This window comes from Dipodomys merriami, unplaced genomic scaffold (genome assembly GCF_024711535.1).
Source record: "Dipodomys merriami isolate MVZ:Mamm:240054 unplaced genomic scaffold, mDipMer1.0.p SCAF_9, whole genome shotgun sequence".
NCBI classification, from domain to species: Eukaryota; Metazoa; Chordata; class Mammalia; order Rodentia; family Heteromyidae; genus Dipodomys; species Dipodomys merriami.
The window spans coordinates 62,367,896-62,385,426 of NW_027206512.1; the positions used below are offsets into that span (position 1 = coordinate 62,367,896).

Sequence of the window (17,531 nt, forward strand, 5' to 3'; positions counted from 1 at the left end):
AAACAGGATTAGGGTAGCTGGTAGGCCTTGGAAGAGAAACTCAGTAGGGCTTTAGCAGGGTGTGCCCTGTGTTTGGTTGTCAGATCCTCTCTCCTGTGGCTTCTGCCTAATTGGTAGGTAGTAGAGTTGGCTATTTTGGGAGCTTTGTTGAAGGCTGTGATTCAAGGTTAATGTTTCTGAAGTGGTGTAGAGACATGTGGACTACGGGGTGAGTGGTGCTCAGACAGCAAAATCATCTGGATGTGAACTCAGGGGAGGAAGGAAGAGGGCAAGAGGTTTCCATGGCAACCCAAGGCTGTCCTGGCTTATTCCCAGTGATAACCCTCTCCCGAGGCTCCCACAGGTTCTTCTGGATTGATTCAGCCCCTAGTCTGGGCTATTTGTAGGTGGAGACTCCTTCCCTTTGCAGATGTGGGTCAAATGCAGCATAGGACTGCTTAAGGTTTGACTCCAGCTGGGCAGCCTGAACCCAACCCCTCCATCACCCTTATCCTATGTGTTTACTCAAGGCTTGTCCAGAGCATTCTCTACCCTTTTCCTTGTTAATTCCAGGACAAAGTCCTTATCCCAGAACTGTTAGGTAGAAATGTTTGCCCAGCTGGTCTTGTCCCTAGGTGAGTACCGCCCCACCACTTGTGCTTAAAGTATCCCTGGGACCTCAGCCCACAGGTCTTGTCTGGAGACCTAGGAGAGAGAGGAGGAGTTGGAACCAAGGATCAGAGACACTGGATGGCCCCTGGATCTCCACTGAGCTGGCCGACTCTGAGATCTTCAGGGCGGGCATACTCTAGGACTCCCACCCCTGGGAAATAAGAAGATAATGTCTCTTCACTCTCTGATGCATGTCCATACGTTAACCAGAGATGGTTTAGGATTCCATCTGAAGTTTCTTAAAACAACTGGTCTAGCATCTAAAAATGACAATTTTAGTTAGAAGAAATTTGTTTACTTGGAAATCCAAGCAGTCATATTTTGTTCCCAACCCCATGGTGACTAGGGATCCAGACTTGATTCCACCTACCTGTCTCTGCAGGTCAGGCAGCTATTGTCAGTTGGAACTTCCATTCAGGTCAGGAGCCCACAGGCATTTCTATCTGGTGATTGCCCATTCATTCCCATGCCTCTTTTTCCCTGCCCCTTAGTGTGTCTATGCCAGGAGCCAGAACTCACTAGGGCCTAGGGTGTGGGCTTAGTTGGTGACATCATGGAGCTTCTGGGCTGGAAAGGTGGGATTGGGGAGGGCACATGGATTTATTGCAAGCTACTGCCTTGCAAAGAACTAAGCTGTTTGAAATTATGTGCTAAAGCAACCATGACTGACCAAGTGACAAGGAAAGCATCAACTCGGAGAAAAACCAAAGGAACCTCACTTGCCCAAGCTTACATCACATTACTTATGTTTTTGTTCTTGCTCATGAGTTTGTTGAGAAGAACAGGCCGACTCCACTCCTCTGAACTGAAGTTCTGGTTCTTTGTTAGCCAAGACTGCCCTTCCCAGCCTCTCAATCTCCTCTATGTGGGAAGCAGTGGCTTTGAAGCCCAGTTCAGAGTCTATCGTGAGGAGAATGGAAGATGGGTCCACATGGAACATACGTGTTTATGCCTTCCTCAGGTTCCCACAACAGTCAGGCTGGGCAAGTGCTCCCAGCTCCAGATCTCATGGTGATGACCACTCTAGCCATCACTGATGCAAACTGTCCTGTTTAGCGTCGGTGCCTGAGAACCAGCGCATGGACACAGTTCTGGAAGTTCTGGTCGTTCCAGGCAGCCAAATGCTCACCTACACATAAGAAATGCTAGAGAGGCAGATATTTCCCAAGACTTCCCTGGCCCACCAGGTCTAGGCGTCCATATCCTGGCTTTGCCTGTGTAATGGGGGGCAGGGGTCACCTTTTCCCTTGAGTAGGCCCAAGCACCTGCCCACCCATGCACATTTTAGTAGATATACTGGGTGATCTGAAACGAGGAAGTAGAACCTTCATTTGCATCAGAGTGATGGCTTCAGCTGTCATCACTATGTCATCTGGAGCTTTGGCACCTGCCCAGCCTGACCATGTTTGGGAATCTGAGGAGAATGTATATATGTATGCCCTACAGGAACCCATCTTCATTCCTCTCATGATAAACTCTGAACTGGGCTTTGAGGCCACTGCCTTGTAGATGGAGATTGAGAGTCTGGGAGTGGCAGTCTTGGATAACAGCAGGTGTTGTCTTCCTAGGCAAGGGAGACAGCTCTGAGTAACCAAGGCTTCTAGTGGTAATAGGGGTTGTTTGTTTCTTTTTCTAGTTTCTTTCCTCACGGCAGGGCAGAAAGCAGACATTTCAAGTCCTTTTGAGTGTTATTCCCCCGAGTCCTCGACCAACCAAGTGCCCTCCCTTGTCCTTTGCAAAGGGCCGTTTCTTGCTCTCCATGGTCTCCCTGGGAGGTCAGCAAGGCTAGTCTCTCCTGTCTTGGAGTCCTGGAACCCTGGGGCTGACAGCAAGCAGACTATTCCAGCCCCCGGGGAGGCCTAAGGTAGATTGGAGTGAACCTGTTATCCATTCACCTGATCCTCACCCACCAGAGGAAGGTACAAATGGGACTGTGACGTCCAGGGTGTCCGGAGAGTAACCGAGAGGTGGGGTGGAGCTCCTGTGGACTTCCTAACCGAACTGAGATGGGTGAAGGTTAGGGTACTGCTCCTCTGGCTAGGGGAAGTCTTCCTAGGGAGTACTGCTAAGCCTGAGGAAGAAGCCCTCCCCTGGAGGAGTGGGGTGCCAGAAGGAAAGGAGCTGATGGGTACCAACCAGCTACAAGACCATAGTATGTTTGGGCTCATATGGGAGAGGCTGAGGGCACAGGTGGTCCCATATACAGCAGCAGCTAGGACTGGTGGGCTGAGAAGGGCTGGAGGGGCCATGTAGAGCCCAGGGCCTGAGGCCTCGCTCAGTGTCTTGGACTGGGGGTTACTTATTACCTGGGTGCCCCTGACCTTGGTGGGGAGAGGAGCTGGAGGGGTCTGGGGAGGACAGGTGAGGGCATGTAGAGGACGTATTACAGCCCACGCCAAGGCTCAGTGGACAGTGGCCACAGGGGCCCAGAAGGTGCGGACCAGGCACAGTGGCGATGGCTGGAAGTTGGACCCATGGGTAGGTTCCGTGCTGCCTTCAGAAGATGGGGTAGAAGGCAGCTGCCGAGCCCTCTTGACTGCCTGTGATGTCTCCCCACAAGCCCCCCACACTGTCTGCCCTCCCTGCGGGAAGTGCTATTTTCAGCCCTCGCTTTCTTCAGCTAATGAGCTGTTGGCTGCTCCCTGCCTGAAAGGGGCTATTTCAGGAGCAGACCTGTCTCCTGTCCGTGCAGACGCTTGGTGTCTGGCTGATGGACAGGAAGTGGTGGCTGAGTGAGCCCAATAGCAGAGGCCCCGGATTCATTTGGGCCCTGGTATTCCATGGGCACCGGCTTCACCTGACCCAGAAGTGATGACCCTAGATCTCCCAGGACATGACGCCTTCCCCGATGAGCCGCAGACACCCACGTGGGGTCATAGGGCCTGGGCACCCAGTGCTGCTTCCCAGGAGTGTGCTACTTCTGCCCTGGAGTTGGAACAGGACTGCCTTGTATCTGACCCTAGGGGGGCTGGTGAAATTGGAGTTTGTTACAGGATAGAAGTAAACAGTGGCTAAATATTTTTCTCTAACTCATGACCTATTCCTAACACAAAGCAAAGCAGTCAGCACCCCCCTTGGCCACCCTCTCTTCCCAGGCCCTGCTCCCCTGGAATGAGCACTTCTGGTCTACCAGTCCCATGCCCTGTTCTCCCCTCCAGGCAGAGGCCCAGGGGCATACTGTTGGCATGCAGCTAGCTCCTCTGTCTCCTTCATGGAGGAAACAGCATGGAGTGACATTCCAGTATGAAGCCCAGGAGGAAAGGTGGGGGACTGTGCTCACTGAAGAAGGATCAGGCCAGAAGCAAGCTGATGTTCTGGTCCACTTGATTGTCTTGGGTAGTGCTACTACTACCAGTAGTTGTAGGGGGCTTGGTGTGTAGGAGTATGTCTCTCAGGCTCTTCTTTCTCCATCTGTGAGCCTGGGCCAGCCCTCAGCATGCACTGGCAACGGATGGCAGATTGGTGGAAGTTAAGCTGGGTAGTTAAGGATCTGACCCCTGACATGGCTCCCGGCCAGAGCATGCCTGGGCTTGCCTGGCATCTGCCAGGACTCAAGAACCAGTGCACTCAGGATGGCTCTGGACAAGAAACTAGATCCTGTATTCTTACACTGACTGAGCTTGAATTACCTAGCCTTTCTGGACCTGGTCATCTTTGACGAGCTTGCCTAGAGGCCCAGTGGCCCTAACCAGTGACAGGTCATGATTGTGGCAGAAGCAGTTAGGAGGGCCTGAGAGACCCTGATTTGGGAAGATGTGGACCGTAGTGGAGTTTAGTGGGCCATGCCTACTAAGAAGCTACATTTAAGCAGCTAAAGGCCCATCATAGAAATAGGGTACAAGAATGAAAGGATAAAAAGCTAAACACAGCTGAGCTAAGGAGCAAGGTTGGGACCCTCCAGCACTTAGCTGGGCTCTGAAGGTCCCTGTAAGCCACACACTCATGTGCACACATGCACGGTACCCCATAATCACTCCAGACAGTTCCCAGGTGGGAATTGAACCACTCTTAAATTTCTCTTAAAAGCTGTTTTCAGTAACCCCCACAGCTGGACTGAAGGAGGGGCTCGTTGTCCTGGCTATGCCAGGGCCTAGGAGTTTGAGTTGAGGTGTCTGGGGACCCAGAGGGAAGGGAGGAGGTCTCGGGGTTGTGATGAGGAAGGGAGGGTCGGCCTAAGGGTGACCTTCAAGCCGAGCCAACAGCAGGCAGGGTCAAAGAAGTGGAGCTGATCACCGTGAGGGACTGCTTTGGACTTTTGAATTAGCACTGAAGGTTTTCCTGTGTAAGAATCTCCACTGTGATGGCAGCTAATGTTGGGGTTCCACCCTGTATTTCATAGAGAACTTTCCTGACCTTCAGATGGGTAACAGCCCTCTCTCCCATAGGACCACAGCCGCTTTGTCAACTGTGTGCGCTTCTCTCCAGATGGGAACAGATTTGCCACGGCCAGTGCCGACGGCCAGGTAAGGACTAGAGTGGAGGCCCTCTCCCTCCTCCCACTTCCCAGGGAGTGTCACCAAAGCTTAGCACTCATGGCTCGCTCCTTAAAGACAGAAGCAGTGTCTGCAGAGAATTGGTGAGCTAATAACTACAGCAGGTGCTCACACACACAGATCTGAGATCCACATGCATTTTTATTTCTTGGAAGATTTACATCTATGATGGGAAGACGGGAGAGAAAATATGTGCGCTTGGAGACAGCAAGGCCCATGATGGAGGAATATATGCCGTGAGTATGGATTTGTGTTCATTTTGAAGTTCAAAGATACAGTTTCAGGGTCCCCCTAGGGTTGCGGGGAGCAGGCACCTCATCGCCTCCCTGGGACTATGCAGAGCTACTTCCTGGGTCTCTTCCCAGTGCTGACAGGAAACCCTTCTTTCATTTTGAGTAGATTAGTTGGAGTCCTGATAGCACCCATTTGCTTTCTGCCTCTGGAGACAAAACTTCCAAGATTTGGGACGTTAATGTGAACTCTGTCGTGAGCACGTTTCCCATGGGCTCCAACGTCCTGGACCAGCAGCTGGGCTGCCTGTGGCAGAAGGACCATCTCCTCAGCATCTCCCTGTCTGGGTACATCAATTACCTGGACAAGAACAACCCCAGCAAGCCCCTGCGGGTCATCAAGGTGAGGCTCGGGCTGGGTGTGGCTCTGTCCCAAGATGGTAACCAGGAGGATGGGCACTGAAGGAAGGCCAGGTGGGAGCTAGAGCAAATTCAGCAGGGCAGGATAAAAACAGGTGTCATTTGCTTTCCAAGGATACAGGCTCAGCAGCTCAGCAGAGGTTAGAGGCCAGATGGCAACTTCATTTTGGGAGGTAAGGCCAGGGACACATTAAGCTTCAGGCTGAGGACAACTTCCTCAGGATGAGATCTGGGGGGACCAGTGAGTGGGAATAGGGGAGTAGATGGGGGGGCATGTTGTTCTGGGCACTGTCCCTTAGCTTTTTTGCTCAAGTCTAGTGCTCCGCCATTTTGAGCCACACCTCCGTTTCCAGCTTTTTGCCTGGAAAGTTCCTAGTAGAAAGCTCTGAGCATGAAGTATACCAACTGATTGTTGAGCGTTGCTAATGAAGCACAGACAGGCAGGGACCAGGGGACAACCATTCCTCAGCAATTCATTCAGTGCCATTAGCAGTGAAGGAGGCAAAGGCCCCCTCTGGAGGCAGATGCTTGTTGTGGTCAAATTCTGTGTGTGCACATAGTCCCTGCATCACCAGCAATTGGGGAAGTGGTTGAGTCCCAGGACTACCTCAGGTTAATCCCATCTCAGCCACCTCAGTCCCTACAAGGCAGAGCCCAGGTATGTGACACTTATGTGACAGCAGGGTCAGCACTTCCTGCAGGGGGCTTGGGTAGGTCGGGTACCAGCCTTGTGAGTGCACATCAGGTGCTCAAGTCCTGGACTCTGGTTTAGACTGTGACCAGCTGGGGTTGGGACAGGAAGGAGGGGACGCTAACGGAAGTTCTCATTTCAGAGCTGGCTGGTGGCAAATCACAGCTTGTGTGTGTGGGCGATGGGACTGGTCCCAGCGCACCTCGGCCATGTGCTGAGTGTCTTATCTCCTTCCTCTCACTTAAATGGAGCTAACAAGCCACAGAAAGCAGGACACACGTCCTCAGCTCACCCTGTTACCTTGTCTCCTCCACAGGGTCACAGTAAGTCGATACAGTGTCTGACTGTGCACAAAAACGGTGGCAAGTCCTACATCTACTCTGGGAGTCATGATGGACACATTAATATCCTTTGACTCGGGGAGCTGGCTCAAGCCACTCACAGAACAGGGCATGTTCCTGTTCCCACGATGCTGGAGATGAGGCCAGCCAGGTGGCACTGGCCCCAGCTGCATTTCCCAGGCAGCACTGACCTCTAGCGTGAATGTCTGCTCTTGGAACCTTGTCTGCTCCAGGCCTCAGGCGGGGGAAGTGCATCCTGAGCAAGATCAGACCCCTCAGTGCAGTGTAGTGTGTTTTTTGACTTATCAGGACTTTAGCTATTTTCCTCCCTATTAGAGACCACTGGTACCACCCTCATGCTCTGACCCTGTCTGTGTCAAGCAATGGAATCGTAGAGGCCTAGGACTCTGGGGGCTTCGAAACCCTTCAGTACAGCTCTGTTGTTTTAAAAGTGAGGAACAGGCCCAGAGAGGGCTTGGTAGCCATTGGTAGCAGAAGTTCTTGGAGGTTCCCTCGGTGACTTGTGTTCCCTGGAGTCGGGGCTCCATGTGGGGCTTCTCTAACAGGAGATTTCCTACATGTCATTCCTGTGCCTCAGTGCCTGGGAACACAGACACCCACGTACAGGACCGTGTGGAACCTGGTGCTGCCATCTGCAGGGGCCCAGGCCCTAGCCCTTGTCCTGTCGTTGATCCAGCAGGTACTGTGCCATTGAGTTGTGTGTTCTGCCACCTGCTATGAACGTCCCACTGTGTTGGACTGCCCTGTGGGGTCAATGTCCTCCTGTTTACATGCTGCTAGAGGGAGCTGTCCGGACCCCATGCTTCCTGAAATCTCAAACCTGCTCGCTCTCTTTGGGGCTCTGGGGTTTTACAAGACCCAGGAAGGTTCACCTTCTCCTAAGGAGCAAGGAGGCTAAGTCACTGCCCAGCTGTGGAAGTCATATGTAGTGGCAGAGAGGCCCAGGACAAGCATCTCTCCTGTAGTCCTACCTGGTTGTTCTCCACCCCAGCACGGTTGTACCTACTTGACGTGTGTCCATCAGCATCCAGGTACAGGTTCTTTACCCCAGTAACTCTTTAAGAATTCACACATAGCTTCCCAAGGACACAATGAAAAAAGAACGATTCTTACTTGTTTATATAAAAGCAGTCTCATCATAAGCTACACCTTATACCTGGGCTCAGAATCTTCAGGAATGGTGGGTCGCCCCTGGGCTGGTACCCCATGGCACAGGGGCATCTACCAGCTGAGCAGTGAGCACAGCCAGCTTCCTGGAGGCCAACATAGGGTTGACTGTTACAGGAAAGGCAAAGTGAATCTTCTGACTTAGCCTCAGTAGACAGCAGCCACCAGTGACCACCAGTCCCTGAGGATTTCTCCTAGACTGCTCTAAAAGTGATCAGGCTGCAAGTTGGGCAGCATGAAATGTTCCTTACCCAAAATGTTTGAGGCCAGAAGTGTTGAAGATTCAGGATATTCTCAGATTTGGGGGCTTTTGCATATACAGACTCAAATTGCACAGAACCCAAGTCTAAATATGAAATTCATGGTGCCCCTACCCTGAAGGTAGCTTTACAGTGTTTTGTGTGCCTGATTTTACAGTGACCACCTGGACTCAAGTGGAATATTCCATCCACCTGTGGTATCTCAAAATGTTTTAGGTTTCACAGCATTTTAGAAGGGGTTTCGGCCTGTATCCGCAGTCACACAGTAGCGAGTCCGATAAACTGGTTTTACGTGGCATTGTTCCAAGGAGAGGGACTGGGCTGTCTGGGCCCTCTCACTCACAGCCTGGTTATCTTGCTGGCTTCTGAACTGCCTTGGCGTCCTGAAATTGTAAGCTTGGGCACACTGGAGGATCCTGCTGTCCTCTGGTGTATTTCTGGGTTGTCTGGACAAGGTACGGCAGGTGCCTCCCCCTCCCGAAGCCAAGCTTCTCCTTAACCACACCCCACATTACTGGGATTCTGAGACGGGGGAGAACGACTCCTTCTCTGGGAAAGGCCACACAAATCAGGTGTCTAGGATGGCGGTAGACGAGTCTGGGCAGCTGGTCAGCTGCAGCATGGATGACACTGTGCGATACACCAACCTTACACTGCGGGACTACAGGTAAGAGCTGCCCATGGGAAACAGCAGCCATCAGGTTCTGAGGGGGCCCCAGGCCAATGACAGTCACTGCCCAGTGTCCTGTCTGTTCTTAGTTGTTAGCCTCATTCTGTTGTCAGGCACTGGTTAGAGTGTCTAGGTGACCGCACTTGTAGATGATGACAGTGTATAGACTCTGCCATGAGTACAGATGGCAGGTGCTGCGGATTAGTCGGGAGCAGAGGCACTCTAATGCAGAGCGGCTGCTGTTTGGTTTTGCCCTGGTGCCTTCAGCTTACAGCAATTAGAACTTGGTTTTAGTAGCTGGGGACAAGTGGGGATGCTCGGAACTCGGGCAAGGGGAAACCAGGGAGGGCTCCCGGGTCTCAAATGGGAAGCAGACTTGCATCCTTGACATGCCCCATGTCCTCCATGCCCCACTGTCCTCAGACCAGGACCAACCACCCAGCACTGTGCTGGCACTGCTGTCCAGATCCCATCACAACTCTCCCATCCACCTGAGGCTCCACACAGCCTGGCTCCCAGCTTGTAGCAGATGTGCAGTTGCTCACTGTGTGCATCTTGCATGCTATGGCTGCATGCTCTGAGAGGTTGGAGGTTACAGAACCTACCATGGCCTGGTGAAAGGCAGGGCACATCCGTTACACCCTTGGCCCAGTTATGTGGAACTTTTCTTATTTACAAAAGTGTGTGTACATGAATTATTCTTGAGTGAGTCAGTACATTAGCCAGGATGATTCGGTTTTTTTTTTTTTTTTTTTTTTTTTTTTTTTTTTTTTTTGGTCGGCCGTGGGGCTTGAACTCTGGGCGCTGTCCCTCAGCTCTTCAGCTCAAGGCGAGCGCTCTACCACTTGAGCTACAGCGCCACTTCCGGTTTTCTGGTGGTTTATTGGAGATCGGAGTCTCACGGTCTCTCCTGCCCGGGTTGGCTTTGAACCGCGATCCTCAGATCTCAGCCTCCTGAGTAGCTAGGATTACAGGCGTGAGCCACCAGCACCCGGCAGTAGATTGTTTTTTCTTGGGGTAATGGGTTCTTAAAGATTCCTCTTGGGAGAAATAAAAAATACTAGTCATCCAGAGAGAACAGAGCTCTGTTTAGTCTATACTCAGGAAACTCAGTCTTTGGCCAAAAAGATGTGGGTGGAGGGACTGGAGGGCAGGTAGTTAAGGCTGAAAGAAAGACTATTCTGTTCACTCCTCCTCACTTCTTGTTTTTCCCCACCCACCATTGCCCCAGAGCCCGGGTTCGTGATGTGACTGCCCTCTCACATTTAAAATTAATCACTCCTTCAGTATAGGTCACGGTCAACTTTTCTTTCTTCCACATAGCCAAATTGCTGTGGTTTTACAGTAAGTACACACTGTTGACAATTAAGTGTGTATCAGCACCCACACTGGGCCACCTTTGGAAGTAACGGGGGTTTTTTCCTCTCACAGTGGACAAGGAGTTGTGAAACTGGATGTTCAACCAAAGTGCGTAGCTGTTGGCCCTAGGGGCTATACCGTGGTTGTGTGCATTGGACAGGTATGCATCTGGCTGAATTTTGTCTAGAAGAAGAATAAGGGATTGGCCTCTAAATTCCACTTGTGTCCCCTGTTACCAGCATTTTTATGGGGCATTTTGTGACTGACCAGAGCACTGCATGTACTCGCTCTTGTATGGAACCCCACCCCTAACCCCAACTATCGGTGTAGCCAGTTAGGCCCCTGTTTTCAGGAAGTAAATGGAGAACACAGATTGAAGCCCTGAGTCTCAGTGATTAAAGGGCAAGCTAGAATGTGCCTCCAAGCACCACACTGCAGGGCTGGCCCGTGAAGCCTGAGGAAGAAACTGGGCCAGATCTGCCACTGCTGTCCATAGCATTGGTGACATTGCTCATGCCACATGAGGGCAAGGTAGCAGGTGGAGTGCTGACTCTGCGGGTTGGGTTTTCATTGCCATGCTGAGGTCGCCTGCACTCGGTTTCTAACGGAATGTGTGGGATCAGATGCCCTTGATTGAACCCACGTTGACCCACTTGATGTACATTCTGCTCCACTGCACATGTCACCTGTCGGTGGGCCTGGGCATCCCAGCATATAGACAGGAAGGCAGGTGGCAGCCAAGGCCCTGCCGGCAGGAGTAACAAACCTTGCTGAAGAAAGCCACCATTCAGGACCGGCCTGCCCCTCCCTCCCCCTCACTCTGAACCTAATTGCTTCAGGGAGAATGGATGCTGTGTGCCCTAGATAACAACGACTCCCTGCCAAGTAATTATTGTGCACAGCCTGGATGGCCACGGGGGTGCAAAAGGAATGCAGGATCTTCCAGCCTCATATTAGAACAACTTTGTAGTCCTTGTGGGGAGCAGATGAGAATGGGACGGGGAGAGGGAGGGAGTCTTCCTGTGATTGGGCTTCAGACAGCTCCTTTCCCAGGCTCTTGGGCTTTTTTGTGTTCTGGTGGTCACAGGCTGGCCCTGCCACTTGGGACATGTTGGCAAGTGTCCAGCAGGGTATTAGCAGACCAGGGGACAAGGTCCTGATCTGCCACGACTTGCCGGCTCTCTGTCCAAATGACAGCTTTCTGGCAAGGTCAGGAACTCTAAAGGGGCCCACGAGGTTAGAACAGGAACACTGCATGTCAGATGGCATCTCAGGCTGTTTTGGGGGGGAGATGTTCACATGCCCTTCCTTGTAAGACAGACTGCTGTCAAGTTGGATATACACGGAGTGGATTGTAGTGGGGGCTGGCACCTGGCATTTCCCTACCAGGACCAGAAACCCCAAGGGAGCCAGCCCCTGAGGGCAGCTGCTGGCTCTGTCATGGGTAAGATGGGACAGAGCCAGCACTGTCACAGGCCTCAGGCCACACTGTCTAGGAGTGAGCTAGTAAGTACTGTAGCCACCATGATGTGTGTGCTGGAGTGGGGTATGTCCACTCGGGCAGTCAAGAGCAGTGGGTCTAGGCCCGGCCCGGCCCATAGGAAGCTGTGGTGCCCAGGCATGTGGTAAAAAGTCTTTATGCCTCCCCTTTCCTTCCTGTCCCCCCACCTCCCCACCCGAGAGGCATGGCACTTGCTCTGGGTACAAGCTGGTGATCTTGCTTCCCATTTACTAGTACTAGGTTTACCCACTGAATTTTGTCTTCCCAGAGTCTAGTTCCTGCTGGGAAACAGGACCATTTGTGCGCTTCCCCCTGGTCCTCAGATTAGGCCAGAGTGTCACTATGTTGTCAGAACGTTCTGCAGATGTATGGTTAGCTAGGGCCAGGAGATGCCTGTGCCGAGGCAGTGCCTGTGTAGCATTTTAAGAGCAGCAGAGACCAGCGTAGCTTGCGCACCCTGCACTGCTCAGCAGGCCAGCACCACGAAGCACCCTGGGACCACTGCGGTTCTCAGCTGCGGTCCAGGAAGCTCAGGCCCCTTGCTGCAGTGCCTTAGCCTCTTTCTCCCCCAGCTGATGGTGCCCATTGAACTCTACTGCTGACAAGACTAGAGCTGTTGACACAGAACGGTGTCCTCTGTGGCATGGACACAGAGAATGGGCTGAAGGGGTTGGCTGACTGGGACCCTGCAGCTCCCGCTCTTGCCGGTCCTTGTGCATTTGTTGCTCCCCAGAGAACACTACCTGGCACTGTTTTATTTCCTGTGCCCATGGTTTCAAGTTCAGGCTCTAGTGGTCTTTCACAAGAGGTCTCTGAAGCTTCTGACAAGGTAGTCCAGGTGTCAGTCTCCAACTCCTGATGCTGGCTGACCAGAGCTTGGCAGTGCCCCACTCGACTCATGAGGCGGGTTGGGGCTGCACCTGCGGTGTGGCTTGGAGTCCAGGGTCCCTAAGCAGTATGCACCCTTCCTGCTAAGAGCAGTGTCCCATGGCTTTGTGGTGCTGAGCGGTGTGTCTGTCCCTCAGATCGTCTTGTTGAAGGACCAGAAGAAGTGCTTTAGCATCGACAACCCTGGCTATGAGCCTGAAGTTGTGGCCGTCCACCCCGGTGGGGACACAGTGGCCGTTGGGGGCTCGGTAAGGCCTTTCCTCTTTCTGTCCTCTCTGACCTTCATGTGTGAGCTGCTATGTGGGGACCAAGTGAGAAGGCCGGGAGGAGATGATGTCCCAGTGCAAGGAGCATGCTCGGAGCCCAGCAGTCTTCTCTGCCACCTGGGCAGCTGTGTCATACCAGAAGGGTGTGGTGCCACCGTCCCCCAGCTTAGGGCACCTGGCAGGCCAGAAGATGAGGCCTTGGCCCTGTGCTCAGCTGTTCTATCCACTGACTCAGCCAGTGTCTTCCGGGTTCTATCCACCAACTCAGCCAGTGTCTTCCGGGTTCTATCCACCGACTCAGCCAGAGTCTTCCGGTTCTATCCACTGACTCAGCTAGTGTCTTCTGGTTCTATCCACTGACTCAGCCAGTGTCTTCTGGTTCTATCCACTGACTCAGCCAGTCTTCTGGTTCTATCCACTGACTCAGCCAGTGACTTCTGGGTTCTATCCACTGACTCAGCCAGAGTCTTCCGGGTTCTATCCACTGACTCAGCCAGTGTCTTCCGGTTCTATCCACTGACTCAACCAGAGTCTTCCGGGAGTCTAGCACAAGCTGGGCAGTGATGTGGCGCAGGTGGGCCACCCCAGGTTAGTCTCCTGGGAGGGATGGCAGGCCCGGGTCATAGGTTACTTTAGCCAGGAGGCAAGGTCCAGATTTGGGATTGAGCCTGGTGTCTCCCCTTAAAAGCCACATCACTGTGCCCCACTCCTTTGACCTCAGTCTTTTTCCTGCTAGAATGAGAGGGGGACCCTTGAGGCCATAATGCGAAGGAAACTGAGGCTGGGTGGTACCTTGGGCATCAGACCTTTCCCTCCAGGAAAGGGTATTGTGTGTGCGTTGTGGAATGACACACACACACCCCCGCCCCGCCCCACCTGCCCGCAGGACGGCAATGTGCGCGTGTACTCCATTCTGGGCACCACGCTGAAGGATGAGGGCAAACTCCTAGAGGCCAAGGGCCCCGTGACAGATGTGGCCTACTCCCACGACGGCGCCTTCCTCGCTGTGTGTGACTCCAGCAAGGTGGTCACGGTGTTCAGCGTGGCTGATGGCTACTCGGTGAGTGGGCTCTGCGTCGTGCTGGGCGGCACGGGCGGCTGGTGCAGGCTCGTGTGTCCCTGCCTCCCTGCGTGGCAGGCACCCTGGGGTTCTTGGCAGGAGGCAGGGAACACTTCAGAGTTGCCTTGCTTGCAGTAGTGCTGAGGAGCAGGACCCTCGCCCTCCCCAGCGTGAGGGAAGCAGAGCTGACGCGTGCTAGCTCTGGCCTCAGCCCTGACCTTCCTTCTGTGCATTCACCTACCACTAGGAGAACAACGTCTTCTATGGACATCATGCAAAAATCGTGTGCCTGGCCTGGTCACCAGACAATGAACACTTTGCCTCCGGTGGCATGGACATGATGGTATATGTCTGGACCCTGAGCGACCCAGAGACCAGAGTCAAGATCCAAGGTGACTCCCACCCCTCACCTGGGCAGACTGTCCCTGACGCAGGTTCCAAGGCCGCCATTCTGTGACACCGTGGAGGCCTCGCTCTTGTCCTCTCCAGGCCCATGCACTTGGTCCTGGGAGTACGTGAGGAGAAAGGTTCCTGGCACCCTCCCCTGCCCTGTCCTCACCAGCTTCTCTCCCCGGCCATGGTGCTGTCCCATAGGATAACCAGTGCCACATGTGGCTGGCAGATTTTCCAAGTAGCCACATTTTTTAAAGAAATAGGTTTAAGCCAGGCACTAGTGTTCACACCTGTAATCTTAGATCTGAGGATCAAGGTTCAAAGCCAGCCCATATAGGAAAATCCATGAGACTCTTATCTCTAAAAATCCAGAAGTGGAGCTGTGGCTCAAATGGTAGAGCACTAGCCTTGAGCACAGAACCTTAAGAACAGTGCCCAGACCCCTGAGTTCAAGCTTCAAAAGTGGCATCAAAAGGGAAAAAAAAAAAAAAACAGGACAGGTTAAGCTGTTTTTTGTTTTTTTGGTCAATCGTGAGGCTTGAACTCTGGGCCTGAGCGTTGTCCCTCAGCTCTCCAGCTCAATGCTAGTACTCTACTACACCACTTGAGCCACAGCACCAATTTTGGTTTTCGACTGGTGTATTGGAGATAAGAGTCTCAAGGACTTTCCTGCCCGGGCTGTCTTTGAACCAAGATCCTCAGATCACAGCCTCCTGAGTAGCCAGGATTATAGGCGTGAGCTACCTCACCCAGCAGGGCTCAGCTGTTTTAATTTAATAGTGTATTTGATTTAGTCTAGCGTCTTACCATTTGCTCCCTTGCAGGTAGCTCATTCCAGGGGCTCCACAGTCGCATGTGGCTGTGCTCCCGGGAGGACTCCCTCAGTTCTTCTGTCCTGCCAGCTGCTTATACACAGCCTGGTCCCCCCCCTCCCATTTGCCACACAGAAGGCCACCTTTAGTGTTCAGTGTAACTGGGGTCCCTGCCTATTAACTGGGGCCTTGGGGAGGGAGCGTTGGTGTCCTGCAGTCGGCATTTCCCCCATGGTTCTCAAGCCCCTTTCATAACAGGTAGCGATTGCCTAGAAGCACATCCACATCTGCGCACGCACGTGCGTGCGTGTGTGTGTCTCCAGTGCCTAAGCCAGTGCTTGCTATGTAAACCGTTGTTACACTGTGTCCTTGTGGGAATAATAAGAAAGGAAGAAAGGGCATTTGTTGTGTTCACCGCAGGAGCCCTCATGGGCCCGCCTGCACTTCTATCGTTGGCTGGCCAAGTCTGCCTGGTGAGAGTTGTCTTCTACATGAAAGGCTCTCACCACTGTGGGGGGCGGGACGTGTGGTGTTGGAGAAGAGCCACTGGCATGGCGGGCAGAGGCCGGGGCCCTGCTCCTGCCAGCTTGGCAAGTGCAAGACTGAGCCCCCTGCTCTCCGGCGAGGGGACTCCAGCCAGGCCAGCTCCTCGTGGTTGGGTTTCTGGGGCCCTTGATGACTTCGTCCCCCAGGGCCTCTCTTCCCTGTCTGAGACGTACTGGAGGGAGAGGAGTCGTGTTTTCCATGACCCCCTTCCCCGCCTTCTCTCCCCAGATGCACACCGGCTGCACCACGTGAGCAGCCTGGCCTGGCTGGACGAGCACACGCTGGTCACCACCTCCCATGACGCCTCTGTCAAGGAGTGGACAATCACCTACTGAGGACGCCTCCTGCCCGAAGGGACCGAATCAGGGACTAGAGTCTAACTGCCGCCAACGTTCTTCTCTAACTATTTCTGTAACGTGCCCACCCGCTGTCCGCCCCCGTGGGGGGAGGACCGGTGGCTCCCCTCATCTCTGCAGGTGTTCGTGTCTGTATACGACTTTCTGAAAGCTTTAGACAGTTACAGTTTGCACATGAAAAATAAAGCGAGCACTTAAACAAAGTGTGGCTCGTAACTAAAACCCCACAACTCGAGCAGACCTTGAGAACGCGCGGAACATTCCAGAGGCAGCTGCCTCCAAAGCACAGAGACCCGGCTCCAAGGCTCTTGCTGTCAGTAGGGAGGCCGGCCAAGGGGAGCCCCGGCTCCCCTTTTCCTACGCAGGACACATCTGCACTAGAGAGGGGACAGCGATGCAGGGAGCACGAGGCACTCTGTAGAGCAGGTGCTCACGCCACGTGCCCGTCCCCGGGCGCCTCCCCGGGCGCCTCCCCGGATCTCACGGGAAGACAAGTAACCTTGGACCTATTTCATTGTCAGCTTTTGTGCTTGGTTTTAAAAATGAAATTGTGGGATTTTTTTTTTTAAGTGTATCTTAACTGTTGCCTGTCCTTGTCCCCAAGCTGGCACGCTGACAGCACCGTGTCCAGGCATGAAGAGCCCTTTGTAGCCAGACTCTGGTGTTCTGGCTGCCACCGTCACCATGTCTGATGTGTCCCTGCCTCCCCCGTCTGCCTCCAAGACCAGGAGAAGGGCAAAGATGAAATCACTGTAATCTGTCGTCATTTTTACCTTCCTTTTCTTTTTCAGTGCAGAAATTAAAAGTAAGTATAAAGCACGGTGATTTGGAGTTTATTTGTGTGTGTCGGAGTCACTGGTAATGTTGGCTGAGAACAATCCCACCCCTTGCACTTGTGAAAACACTTTGAGCGCTTTAAGAGATTAGACTGAGAAATAATTAAATATCTTTTCTCTTGTTTGTGGATCACTGGTTCTGTGTGGTGGGGTGTGAGGGGATGGGGCAGTTTGGGGAACCCTCGTGGCCTCAGGTAGATGGCCACCCTGCCTCTTAGGAGGGGGCTATGGTGAGAAGGGCAGTAGTAGAGGAGCCCAGGGCGCCTGGTCCCCTCCCCATCCCTGCTGCCACATCACTACGCCCACAGCCCGTTCCTTTCCAGCCTTACCTTCCTCTCTACACTGTGCTGTGGATGGGAGGTGTCTCCATTTATCCCATTCAAGTCGCCATGCGTGTCCTTCTATCAGCTGTCTTCCAAAAGGAAAAGCACACCTGGAGATCTTGGGAGCATCCAGATGAGCTCCCTAGTTAAAGCTGCTGTTTCAGGTTGAAAAGATGGCGTGGAGTTGTGTGTAGATCTGTACTCCTAGCAACAAACCTCCTTGTCAGGCTGTAATCATCATGTCTGC

The 17,531-nt window shown here is 53.1% G+C and overlaps 1 protein-coding gene across 1 annotated transcript in view; it reads left to right on the forward strand.

Annotated features, from left to right (window-relative positions):
- The window catches only part of Wdr1 (WD repeat domain 1), a 32,277-nt gene extending 15,188 nt beyond the window's left edge, over window positions 1-17,089 (forward strand). The window contains exons 6-15 of the mRNA XM_070012761.1: window positions 5,037-5,114; window positions 5,300-5,380; window positions 5,544-5,777; window positions 6,802-6,889; window positions 8,785-8,941; window positions 10,376-10,463; window positions 12,830-12,940; window positions 13,845-14,018; window positions 14,266-14,410; window positions 15,998-17,089. Of these exons, the coding sequence (XP_069868862.1) occupies window positions 5,037-5,114; window positions 5,300-5,380; window positions 5,544-5,777; window positions 6,802-6,889; window positions 8,785-8,941; window positions 10,376-10,463; window positions 12,830-12,940; window positions 13,845-14,018; window positions 14,266-14,410; window positions 15,998-16,104 (1,263 nt within the window). The 3' untranslated portion in view covers window positions 16,105-17,089. The remainder of the gene's footprint in view (window positions 1-5,036; window positions 5,115-5,299; window positions 5,381-5,543; window positions 5,778-6,801; window positions 6,890-8,784; window positions 8,942-10,375; window positions 10,464-12,829; window positions 12,941-13,844; window positions 14,019-14,265; window positions 14,411-15,997) is intronic.
- The last annotated feature ends 442 nt before the right edge of the window (window positions 17,090-17,531 follow it).